General features: G+C 43.1%; 1 protein-coding gene across 2 annotated transcripts in view; it reads left to right on the plus strand.

Moving 5' to 3' along the window:
• Window positions 1–13,573, plus strand: part of filip1l (filamin A interacting protein 1-like) — a 47,288-nt gene that overhangs the window by 4,517 nt on the left and 29,198 nt on the right. The window contains exons 1-4 of one of the 2 annotated variants that reach the window (XM_055059168.1): window positions 182–226; window positions 10,048–10,369; window positions 10,595–10,768; window positions 10,869–11,047. In XM_055059168.1, coding sequence (XP_054915143.1) covers window positions 213–226; window positions 10,048–10,369; window positions 10,595–10,768; window positions 10,869–11,047 — 689 coding nt within the window. In that variant the 5' untranslated portion in view covers window positions 182–212. Of the gene's footprint in view, window positions 1–181; window positions 227–10,047; window positions 10,370–10,594; window positions 10,769–10,868; window positions 11,048–13,573 lie in introns of those variants that run through there. The other variant, XM_055059169.1, reaches the window with a different exon arrangement.

The following is a 13,573-nucleotide window of genomic DNA, read 5'->3' on the forward strand; positions in this document are numbered from 1 at the left end:
GTACCTCTTATTTAGGAGAAGCGAAGCAGACAAGGACAGGACCGAAAAGGACAGCGCTGAGAAATGTCACTGTCACCCCCTGCCTACGATAGGGAATTTACCAACTCCAGCCTGGAAGGATTTGGAAAATCTCTTCATTCGGCGTGACTTGTAAAGAGAGGCGATTGCGTTTGACCTGCAGTGTGTCGTTGCATGTTCAGGCTGAGAGGAAAATGCATTCGACAGGGTAAGGAAGGGCGCACTGCTCCATCTGCCAGGAAGACTCATGACCTCTGAGATGTTAAAAGAGCTGCTGTTGCCTTAAAACAGAAAAGCACTGATAGTTCAATGGTGAAGAAACTTGACAGTACAGCAGCTGAACAATAATCAATATTCTCAGATTGACCTAACCGAGGATTGTCTGCAGAACATAACCTCGAATGAATCGCAGAAATTCACCCATTCACCAATTTTTCCATAAAGCAGCACTTCCGTTTCCTCTCATCCTCCCTCTGTTTTTAAAGAAACTTTATTGAACAAATGACAATTGCACAAGAAACAAATAAGATGTAGAGAATAATAGAATTAATGTGGGTGCAAATCGAGCGTGTCAAAAAAAATATTTCACATATGTGAATTGTTCTGATGCTCTCCTTGTGACATAGTGAATATCAACATGGTTGAATTTAGCGTTTAGCATTAGCTTCCGCAAAATACCATATTGACATAGCAATTTAGCATTAGTGGAACTAATGCAATGGTTGGTATTTTAGGGTTAGTGAGGCTATCTTTTCAGTTAGCTGTGCTTTCAAATGTGGTAAAATCTAAGGAGGAATTAAGCAAAAACGTCTAGACATTTCGTGTAAGTAAATGTAATAAAAGTGCATAACTTTATAGGGTTAGGGTAAGCGTAGGGTTCCCAGGGCATAGAACGCCTTCTAATGTTCTCGCTGTGAACGACATGAAGGGGAAAATGTTTAGAAGTGGAAGGCAGTGGAATGTTGACAACCACAGACCAAATCTGGCCAAATACAGTACAGTATGATCCAGCTTTCTCCTAACTTTCCGCTCTGCATGTATTAGATACCCTCTAATTTTAGCGAGGGGCCTTGTACACTGCAGCAGAGGCTGCATCACAGGCAAAGAGGATCTAACAGCGGTAGTGAGGAATATTATGCCTTGATATGATTGCCAGGACCAGAGATCATTAACATCTCTACATAAATAAAGCAGCAGGTTACTTATCAGCTCTCAACACAAAATGACTGAATTCTTTACTTAACAACCCGTGTTTTACTCTGGACACTTTGAATTCTCTTCTTGGGTCGGCATGCAGACCAGCTGAATGAAGGTCTGACTCTGCAGATCGGCCTCTCTGATGGGTATCTGCAAAAAACCCTCAATCAGAACACCTGTAACACATAATCATGTCTACATCTGACACTTTGAATTGCTCTTGGGTCATGGAAAACATCTTTTGTCTTATGGATCATTAAAGGTGATTTCTAAAGATCTCTGGGTGTAAAGTGGATAAATTACTGAATGATGGAGAATTGAACTTGGAAACTCCACTACTACAAATAAAATTGTGCTGCCATCTGCTGGTGGATCACAGTAGGGATATTTGTGAAGAATCTGTGACAGGAGGAAACCTTTCTGGGTCTCTATTCTGCAGCTTAATGGCTTTGCTTCATATTCTAGAGAAGTAGTAATGGATAAAATCCTTTAAAAATTCTTCTGATTAATTTCTACAAATCTCTTACGAGTTTTATTGATATTTCAGGTAAATTTGCGAAATACTTACAGATAAGCATGACTTACACTACATCTCGCACTGAGCGTTAGCAGAGGGGCTAATGATGTCCGGCGGGGGGCAGAGCCGTCCTCTTTCCTGGTGGTCTGTGCCGTGACCAACAATTTCAGCTATTCGCACCTCGCTGCCATCGGATCCGGCTGGAGCTGCTCTGTCATGCTTACCAGAGAGGGAGGAAGGCGGATCTGACTTTAGAGCTGGAAAGGGATCTGGCTGTTTTTGAAAATACGACGTCTATAAAACAGAGAAAACGACGGCTTTGATCCAAAATGGCCGACTGTTGGGTTTGGACCATGGCTCCAAGAGACTTTTTTTTGTAGGGCTTGACAAGATACACATGTGTACCAAGTTTGATCATTGTAGGTGGAAGCATGGCTTGGGGTTGATCATTTCAAATATTCTAGGGGGCGCTATAAAGGCAACGGCGTTACAGGTCACATCGCCATGCCCGCCTAATTTATTGATACCAGACAGGGTTGGAATCCACATCACACCAGCTTGTCTTCTGTCTCTGGACACAGTTTCATGTTGATTAGGTCAATGGGGTCAGATAGAGACCGTTCAGATTAAAACATGACACATTCAGGGGGCGTGGCTTAAATGATGTCATCATTTGACCATTGAGTATTGTTGGTCACCCAATGATGATCAATCGCTGAAAGTTTTGGTGCCTTTGTGAGTTTTTGCAAAGGAGATACAACAGTGTTGAGTTTCAGGGCAAGTAGGTGAACTGTGACCCCTTTAGCATCCACGAAAACTCACCATTTTGATAACTTTTAATCGGCCATGTCATGTCATGTTTTAATGGCTTTGTACCTTTTATCTCAATAGATGCCAATAATTTTGTTTCTCATTTGCTCTTCAGATGGAGACATGATGTGTCTCTTTTTAAAATCTTTCATCCCACTTGGTATTGTCAGATGGTTTTATGGATTTCTTGATAGCGAAATTTAACTGCTCGCGCCAGTTCTCCAAAAATCACTTGATATATCTAATATCCGGTACTGTATTCTGCTTCGTGCTCAGCGCCCTCAGACCTCATGGATGTGGTTTCTGGATTCGTTTCCATCCAGTCTTGTTCTCATCAACCTTCAATCAACACTTTAACCAAGAAAATTGTCTCCTGCATGCTAACGGGCTTGTGGTTCCATTTGTCACTTTTAAATGTTTCAAGTTCAAACTGACTCGAATGTGCAGCAAAGATAATTGACTGAACACGAAAAGCAGTTTTAAAATGATGACTGTATTAGATACAGGAGAAATCTATAAACCAAAGTCTTGAACAAACTGAACAATCAAATTAACAAAAAAGAAAAAAATACAAATATAAAGTTGATGCATAACACAATTTAAATTCTGATCAGTGTTGAAGTGCTGAATATTTAATAAAGTGTGATGACTTGTAGCCCTGCTGGAACTACTTTAATGGCGACATGGCGCCCCCTGGTGAGAGGAAAATGCTCTCCTGCTGTTTATTTCCATTACTCAACTGGAGGTGACGAGAGGTCTGAACTGAAAGCAGATGACCCCGACTGGATCTGCCAAAAGCTGCACTTTATCTCCAGTCGGTGGACCTCTTCATGTTTTTACATGCTGATTTGTATCCACCACATTCAGATTTTTTTTCCCCTTTAATTTCTCACTCCTGGAGCTAAACAGAAACGCTTTGGTGTGATTTTAGCTTGCAGGTGCTGTTATAACCTGCAGCATATAGCTTCCTGTGCATTTGCAGGAGCTCTCCTCGGCCCAAACCGCCTCTCCTGCTGCTTTATGGCCCCGTCTGCACTAACCCTCACAGGAAACATCTCCGGCCGATTTATGGCACCTCGTTCACCCTCCAGCCTGGGGATCTGATTGCTATCCGTTGCTAGAGGCAACCAGAAATCTGTTTGTCAACATTCGACTGTTTTTTCTTCTTCTTCTTCTTCTTTTATGGCTCGACAGCACAAATCCCTCCGGCACCGGATGCTGCTCTGAACAGTCACTGTTGGACGCTCTGCAGATCATTTCTACACTACAATGAATGAGACGTTGAATTGTTTTCCACAGCATTCCTCCAACACTGTCACTCTGTGCATTTGTGTCAGCTTAAAATCTTGCAATGATTTACACATTATGCAAGTTTTGCAGTAAAACTTGTAAATAGATGGGTTTCCCAGAGTGATGACCTTGAGGTGCTTATTTTTTGATTATGATTATGATTTTTTGATTCACATTTGTGCTGAATTTTTGGGTGTCGACTGTTAAGAATTTTGAAGGTCGCTAAATGGTTGCATTGATGCTCTTATTTTGAAGTGGCTGGAACAGACAGTAGCTCAGTTTCCTGTCTTAATATCCTCTCTCTCGTAACCAAATAAAGCATTGAAATGAAATATAAAAGCAAATATAATATCTAAGAGAATCAGCGAACATGTAAATTATGTCAAAATTTAAATGTGTTCAATTAAGAGCAGATTCATTCTGAATTAAAATGAGCAGCCCAGCGGTTTAGCATTAGCTTCAGTTAAATACCATGTAGGTGTGTTAGAGTTTGCAGAAAGCTTATGATTACCACTTCAGGGTTAGCACAAGAAACTGACTTTAGCCACTAGTGGTAGGAAAACATGCTAAAGGAAATGGGAAAACTGCAGTGTGGCACCCAGAACACTGACCTCCCCACAGAGTCCCCAAACAGGATCCAAACATGGAGCCACGAGGAGAAGCTGTGATTGGGTCTCTCTGCCTTCATGACCTTTGTTGGCTCCAGTTGCAACTGTGGTTTAATCACCAGTGACACTAATATGAACATTCTTTAATCCTCCTCCTGCGCTTCTTCTCTAAGCGTGTTGTCCTGCATTCACATTATTGAGGCCTGTGAATATTGATGTGTGTGTAGGAAAATAAAAACGCTGCAGTGTTTTTCCCTCCAGAAATGTCTTGGGGAACGACTTTTTGATTAATGGATTTCAGACTGACTGAATGCATGCACTGGAGATCAAGTGGATAGAAAAAGACTGGAAGCGAGACAGAAAATGGTAGAACATATAAACATTTATCAGCCTAAAAAGCTGAAGTACAGGGATCTTTGGAGTCTGATTAATGAGGACTGCAAAGTCCAAAAGCTTGGTTTTGGAAATGCTTCGACTGGATCCAGTGGAATTTCTGTAAGGTGGGGAAACATTGCAGAACCCATTCCAGCCACCTAAAAACACCTTTTACTCATCTGCAGACTGAAACACCAAAGTCACCTCTTGAAATTATTATAAGTGCCGATTTAGTCGGCACTTTGTGTACAAAGCTGCTGAATCCCAGAAGATCCTCTTGAGGATAAAATGCATCTCTCCTTCCCCTCTTTTCCTGTTCCCCGACTCTCTTTGATCTGCATCTCTCTTCTCCTCAATCATATCAACAGCAGCATGATGTCAGTCCGCAGGAATTTACTCTAATTTGAGTTGCATGTGTGGAACTGTGGATGTGCACATGCGCGCATATGTGTCTTTGCATCTGTGCTGTTCGCATGTGGAGAGGAACGAATGGCAATGCCTTCTAGGAACCAGCGGTGAACAGGCTCAGATCTGGTGTAGTTGAAGTGAATCTATCGTGGGTCAGTCTCAGGTGCCGTCTGGGAGAGGCTGCTCCATGAGTGATGGGGTTAGAGTTAGGGTAGTGGGGGGTTAGGGCAGTGGTGGGTTAGGGCAGTGGTGGGTTAGGGTTAGGGTAGTGGTGCAGATTTAGGTTGTAAGTCCCCACACTCACAGAAAATCTCCAAAACAAAAAACCGTAAGTGCTTGTTGAAGAGCTCAGATGTGTGATAAAAACACTCGATGGACATTATATTCAGACTTTAAGAGTGTTTTACTAGTCAATGTCTGGCTGGCAGACTGGTGCTGTGTAAAATCCGTTAGAAGGAATGAGCTGTTTGACCTGGTACCTTGGTGGTCTCTGCCAGATGAGCCAAAACGCCAAACGTTTCCAGTAACAGCTTTGGACGCTGTCTGAATGTTTAATGTGAGGACGAGGTTACGAAACGAGGAAGTGGTTCCAGTGAACAAATAGCAAAGCAACTGTTTTTATCAAGGCAGGACTTTGCTTTAAATAGAAACACAGTGAACCTCTGGCCATTACTATGACAAAATTTGTGTTTCATCTCATTTAAAATATTTATTTTCACATAAGCAACATGAACCAACTTTATTGTCCTTGATGGGTTTAATGGTGTGTATGAGTCCAGGGTTCAGTTCTTCTATAAAGCTTTTATTGTTACAGTCTCACATTTTCCAAATGTAAGCTCTGGTATACATTAACATGATATAATTCATAGTGAGGTGGACAAATATGTGATTCCAAAAGTCATTTTTATCCTTGTACCCCTCCTGTTAAATTCAAACGGGTTCAGTCTCTTTCTCGTTGTGCAGGCTCCTTTATGCTGTAGCTCCTGTGATGATGTCTTTGTGGTTTCTAAGACTTGTTTTAGCATCTTGTGGTTCTGCTTTTGGCAAGTCGAGGGTCAACTTGCTCATACAGCCAGTCGTAGGAATTTTGCCAGTTGCTTAAAACGTCGTCTCCTGCAGACTGTTTTCCACAGCGGAATGGCTGATTTCAAAGTCAGCTGAAAAAGTCCCTTGGATTTCAGCCTGGTGTTCACTGTCATTACAACAGCTGGTGAACATGAATAAGAAGCTAAAACGTTGCTAAAATGCTGAGTCATTACTCAGCATTTTAGCAACGTTCTAATCACGATTCATGTGTTCTAATCACATGAATCTGATGGCACACACTTGTGAAGTAACAGCAAAAGTAGAAAATGGAAATTTATAAATTAAAAAAAAAAAGACAAATGAGTTACACCAGAAAGAAACAAGGTAAAAAGTCCCTGAATTGAGGTAAAGATGGTGTATGGTCGCCCAGAAAGGGTTTGCAGTAAGTGTCAGAGGATGTGGAGAAATCGGACGAATGGAAGCCAAGAGAGGAACTGAAGCGAATAAAGTATTCTGCGAGGAAGTTGAGAGCGGCAGAGGAAGATGAGACGGAGGAGTGAGACGGCAGTGAGGTGTGATGTATGTGGGCCGCTGTGACCACATTCTTGCATCAGATGTCACAGATTGACATGTGAGGTCAGCAAGGTGCAGCCATGGCGCTATGTTTCGCAGACGACGTTGTGTTTTGTGGAAATAAAGGTGAACTCTAAGAACCATAGCCCTACCCTAGATTAAAAAAAAATACAAGAAAGTGAAGTAAACAATCTGAACAAATTAAATACAAACTCACGTGGTACCTAAATCTTTTCTGAACTTCATGTCTGCATATAGTCAGTCTTCTTTTTTGGTACAGAAACTCTTGAGTTTGTCTAAATCTTTGGATTGAGCATCAGACGTCTGCTCTCAGAGGTATGCACTCCAGCAGGACGTGTGGTTTGTGCCTCCAGAAAGAAAAATGAAAATGATCACTTAAAGCTGTCATTAGAGTCTAAATTTTAACACAAGCCGCAATGTTTTTTCTAAAGTTAACATGTCGCTTTTATTGCCTGACTTTAAAATGAGCGGTTGGCAGAAAAAAAGCAGAGCGTCAACAAAACGACGTTCCGAAGACGAGCCTAAAAGCAAGTTCCTTTCAAACGTCAGCAGCCGGTGCAGGTCTGAACCCTTTCACTCTGACGGCATATTGCGCAACTCCATCCAACTCCATTATTAATTCTGTCTTTGTGTTTACTCGTGATTTTGCTTGACAGATTCTTTGTGGAATTCTGCTTTCATAACACAAGCAGCCCGTTTCTGTTGCATAAGACCGGAGTACCTGTCCTTCATAACGTCACCTTTTTGGCACAGATTGCTGCTCATGATAAAACGCTGTCAGAGTTTATTCAAGGCGCTCCCATATTGGTTGGAAGGGGCATTAGTGAGAGGAGAAAGCATGGCTAAGTCACCTTTGGACAGTTTTGAACAAGTCACACATTAACTCATGTTTTTGCACTTAAGCAGATGGAAACCATGATAACTAATTATTACAGCTTGATCGCAGCAGTGATTAACTTGAGTTACCATTACATCTCGGGTTAAATTAAAGATTAACACAGTCACAGGTACGATGACAGAAAACATGGCTTTTCACATGTCTGGAAGATTTAAAAAAATATAATAATAATGATGAAATAGATGAATGTTTTTGGATGACAGTTTCCACAAAATATGTGTGAGTGAGACAGATTAGCGCAGGACCGCTGACAATATTCACACATGAAACAGGAAGTCTTTGAGTGCAGATGGTGGCTAATTAACCATGATTTCATGATTAATATTCACTCTCTCTCTAAGCTCATAACTCTCAAAGCATAGGGAAACACAAACGCGCCTTGTTTTCTCTCTCATCACGAAGAGGACGTTCTGGCAGGAATCTGTAAACAGGATTTGTTTAAACCCCGTCGGTGCTTTCTCGCTTCATAATTATTTAGATTTAGACTCTGTTGGCGCAAAATCGCTAACAGATGGTGAGATTTCATGAAACGCAACAGAAATCTGGTTCGATCAGCTCAACTCAGCCTGATCGGAATTTAACAGCTGATCTGATTCGTTCACACTAGTGAAAACAATGTTCCGGATGAAAGTATCTGTAATGACTTTATGTTATCTTAATGTTGGTAATTTAATACTGTAAGTGTAATGTGGACATCTCCTGTATTCAGGTCTTCAAAGGGAAAGTCTATGAGAGGAATCAGAGTATGTTGATCCTGACAAAGTGAAACAAGAGGCCTTCAAATTGTTCCAGGAACACAAATCAGTGGAGTTGGCCGGCGGTTTCCACTTCAATCAGATGTCCTCCAAGTTTCCCTTAAAAGTAATAATAACAATCGCAAAAATCAGAACCGCGACGCAGCAGAAATATGCAGCTGAGCTCCAAAGTCATTGATTTGAGATCCTGCCACAGTGGCGCGGCGCCGAGCTGAAGCGATCTCTGTGGCCCCTCAGTGAACCGTTTTATGAGCTACGTGATGCATTTCTGATCCATCTCAGAGATTCTACAGATATGTGATACTGAAACATGCCTGCATCACACATCTGTGACCCCCTTCACCTCCCGATTTGTTGGAGGGTTTGTTGGAGGCTCAAAACAACCAAAGATACCTCTGTGTCAGGGCAAACATCTACTTATTTTGTTGCGTCAATGGGTGTCTAACATGTCACGGCTGACTCCGGTGACTCCAAGACAAACTGTACGCCGTTCTCAGACTTACAAGCACACGAGCATACACGCACACTCTCTGAGGAGTTCTGTGTTTTGCCTGTAGCCCAGATCTCTGAGTAATCCAAAGCGGAGCCTGTCTTGGACAGGAGGGAATTACCTCAGCCCTGAATCATGTGGCGCCTCGCCGAGAGTGTGCACGATGCAATCAGCCAACCATCTTTCTTCCTCATAAACTGTCAGAGGGCCTCACACACACACACACACACACACACACGCATGCACAGGCTGGACGCTCGGCGTCCGCGTCTCTGAGTCAAAACTGCTGCTGCAACCTTTTTATCCTGTTTTGTTCCCATTATTGCTTTTGATTCCTTTCCTCAAACAACTAAAAGTTGGAGAGAATGCAAAGAGCAAAGATAGTAAACTGCAGATGTGACTTTGTTCTGATTTTTATTTGCATGCCAGTCTTGTTCTGTACTGCCCGACAGACGACGGTGATGATGATGTAATGGTTTCAGGGAGATTATTTCATGCAGTGAATGAGTCTCAGCCTGCCTTTGTTTCACTCTATCTGCTGGATGTGTTTACCTCAGCTCAGTGTGAACTTTGAGTCGGTAATAAATGACTTGGCAGAGCAGCTCGTAGTTTCTTTTCCCTGTGAGAGCAGAGCTCTCGGTGTTTATCTGCTTGCCTCGGCCCCATTTATCTCAGCGACTTGTTCCCGTACTCTCCAAACAGAAATGAGTTTTTATTTATAGCCCGTAAAACATCCACGCAGATGTTTAGTGACCACACTTTGAATCCCACCCACAATCTGAGATCTTGAGCTCTTTTTTTTTCTCTGAACAAACTCCGACCATAGTGAGCTTTTTTTTTTTAGTTGCAACAGTCGCAACAGTTGCAACTAAGACTCATGTTTCCCAGAAATTATTGGAATGAATTTTGATATTTTGAGACCATTTTCGACTATTGTAATAAGAATGGCATATTAGACATCAAAGATAAAAAGAATAGCTTTTAATTTCTAAAGAATTATCAACCCTAGAGCTAGAGAAGACCTTAAATATATTTGAATTTAATGTTGTGTTCATCAACAGGTGGAAGAAGATGCGTTCCCGCAGCAGCAGCCTAGAAGACGTGGCAAAGGTCAAACTGGCTCAGCAGCAGAACATGGATGCGTGCAAGCGATCCGCAGAGCGAGACGAGCCGCCGGGCAGGGCAGAGCGCCGCAGCAGGCGCCGAGAGCCGCCGGACAACAACGGGACCATCGAACGGAACAACAAGATGGCTAAAAACAGCGCCACCGGTGGAAGACCCAACGGCGGCAGCGCTGCGAGGGCCGGCCGGCGGGAGAAGGGCAGGGACCTCTCCCGGGACGACCTGGTGTTTCTCCTGAGTTTGCTGGAAGGAGAGCTGCAGGTAATTTAAAATGCACGGTCACCGCTGCAGACATGGCATAACACAAAATGCCAATCGATGCTGCAAAACATCAATTGGCTGTTTTGCAACTTCATATAGGCTTCATGCTGATATTAGGGATTCCTTCTCTTGTTGCTGGATGTGGACACTCATGATGTGGATGTGAAGTTTCATCCTGTAAAGCATAGTTTGCTCTGACCACAATCACTCTCTGCTCCATCGCAGGCCAGGGATGAGGTGATCACAGTTCTAAAGGCAGAGAAAATCGACTTGGCGCTGCTGGAAGCCAAGTACGGGTTTGTCACACCGCAGAAAGTCCTGCAGGCCCTGCAGAGAGACGCCATCCAGGGAAAGTCGGACGTCTTCCAGGAAGACATCTACGAGAAACCCATGGCAGAGGTAACATCGGTTTACAGTCAAAAATCTCGACCGATGCCAAATGACCGCCTTATGGTTGGAGAGGCTGATGACCCAGATGTTCTTTGTTAACCCAACACAGCTCGATAAGTTAGTGGAGAAGCAGAGGGAGACCCACCGGCGGATGCTGGAGCAGCTGCTGATGGTGGAGCAGGCCCACAAGCAGGCTCTGTACAAGCTGGAGGACGAGAAGAGGAACCACGGCGAGTTCATGAGGAAGAGCGACGAGTTCACCAACCTGCTGGAGCAGGAGCGCGAGAGGTCAGCGGGGAACTGGTCTGCAGTGTTTTCAAAGGCGGGTGCATGTGAAGAGTAGTGTATGCAAATCATCCTGACTCGTGCAACAAGCGATGACTACCTCAGCGGTTTCAGCTTTCAGTCTGTTTTCCTGGGGAGGCTTGAGATGGAACCATCTTTAAATTGAACATACGCTTTTAAATTCTCCCTTTTCCCATGTAAATCATTCACTTCTGGTCTGTATAAAGTAGAGGTGCAATGCTTTAGTCTGAATTTCTCATTGCTGAACCTCCGCAGACCCTCGTTTGCCTCTGTTTTAAACCTGTTTGGTTGCTGTCACTCTCCAGGTTGCAGAGTGTTCCAGCAATATCTACCAGCAAAAAGCTTTTGATCCCAAAGTTTATGAAAGACGTCAACGATGGGCAATTTCTCCGTCCATCCTTCCATGTTGAAGCCAAAGTCTGACCCAGAGGAACCTGCAGAACTATGCATTCACATGAATGCTAAAAAGGTGGATTTTGTGTGACATGTCCCCTTTAACACGCCATCATTCATCCACTTAGAGTTGCTGAAATCCCTCTGACTCTAGAGCCATCGCTCTCTAATGAACTGCTGGATTCTCCCCTCAAATCAGTGTATTCTTTTTGGAAAACTGAGGGAAAATCCCTCTTTAAAAGTCATTACCGCTCATTCCCATGACCAAGAGCAGGCCCTTCACCTTTTATTGAATAATCCTGAAGCAGACCAAGAGTTGTTCCTGGAGCCCAGCCAGTCTGTCAGGGTGGAAGACTTTTTGACAGATAATTTAGGTTTGAAGCTTAAATACACAACTAGGTTTTACATTCGCAGCTCTGTTTTATAGTGGCACGGTGAATATTTCAGAAGCAGAGTGAATTACCAGACTTGCTGGAAAGCTAAACCCGGCATGTCAGCGCCGGTGAGGCTCAGGCAGCAGCGGCTCGGGGGCCACGGACGCTTGAGGATGAAACTGTTGCTCCTGTGGTTTTACAAAACGCTCTGACACAACTCTCCAAACTAACGGGGATAATGCCGCTGCAGAGTTGATCGCGCTGCTTCATAATCCAACTTCCCATGAGACCACAGTGATCTTCGTTGCCCTGGAGATGAACATTCCGGTTAGTTTAAAGGTCACCGTCGGGTTTTTATTGACATTTCTCATCCAGTTTGGTCCCATTTCTGGTTTTGTGCAGAAACACAAGCCAGCTAGTTTGCTTGTGCATCTCTGGGGACGGTTTCTTTATGTCTTATTGTCCAAGAATGAAGACGTGGAAGACTTCTGCTATAGTACTGTGGTGTTTCGATTGTTTGTATTAATGCATATTAAGGTATGTTTTGTGTTGGAACTATTAGAATCAGCGGTTCTGAACTTTTTTATAGGCGGTCTGTAGACCGGACGTAATAAAGACGTTTTTCTCCATAAAACAGAACAAAATCTACACCAATATCAACAATAAGTTCGATTGTATGCTGATGATATTTCCTTTGTGGGTCTACTTTTAGATGCCTTCATTTCTGTTAAATATGATCATTTTCCAACAACATAAAATACATATATGTAAAATTTGAATACTGCATCAAGCTAAAACATACAATTTCACACAGATTATTGTGAAAAGATTATTTTATTCTGATGCAGAGGCGAACCAGGGAGGGTCCCTGAGGTCCACCGCCTACAAATGTTCTGCTTCTGTTTACGTCTGTTTCAAAGTAAGCAGAGCAACAAAGCGTCATGCTGAGAGCAGGATTTAATGCTTACTTTGTTAACCTGCTGGAAGGAATCACTTCTGTTCACTTTGCTTTGGATCATTTATATATTATGACTTTTTTTTCTTTCTCCAACTGACCGATCTCCTCAGAGGAATCGCTAAAAATGAGCTCACCGCCAGCCGGGTTCTGCAGGAGCAGCAGGGGTGTGAGAGCCGAGCGGCATCCTAACCATCAGCAGATGTTAGCTCAAACATGACTTCAGCTCGCAGATATACACGCAGGCCTTCGGCTCGCCTTTGTTCTTTCCAGCAGAGGGCAGGGAGCGCATTTTTACAACCATGTGCTCCCTCTGGGAAAAAAACAAAAACCCTGCTATCTTTGCACAACGCTTCCAGATGACCAAGACCGGAAGCAAACATGACAACCACAAACTCCTGTCATGTTCAATATGTTAGGGAAATGCATGTGGCGTCCTTATGCTTTAAGACGGTCACGTCTGATGTTGTAACCAAAGATCAAATTTGCAGCTTCAAGGATTTTATGGCAAAATTCTGATGTTTCCAACCTGACAGTCCAGTCGATTCGGTTTGATTGGAGACCAAAATGGCAACATTCGTTCTATTTTAGTTAAACCAAGCAAGCCTTTGAAAAACTTGCAGGGGGCGCTGCATCAAGAACCGATGAAGAAATTCACTCCAAACCTCTGAAGAAGACATTGATCGCAACTTCCTTCTTCACCATGTCGGATTTTAGCGGTTGGAGGATTTCTCTTGTTTTCGGTAAAAAAAAAAACAAAAAAACAAAAAACCCTCGAGGTCTAGA

This window comes from Poeciliopsis prolifica, unplaced genomic scaffold (genome assembly GCF_027474105.1).
Source record: "Poeciliopsis prolifica strain line A6 unplaced genomic scaffold, Auburn_PproV2 SCAFFOLD053, whole genome shotgun sequence".
In the NCBI taxonomy this organism is placed as follows: Eukaryota; Metazoa; Chordata; class Actinopteri; order Cyprinodontiformes; family Poeciliidae; genus Poeciliopsis; species Poeciliopsis prolifica.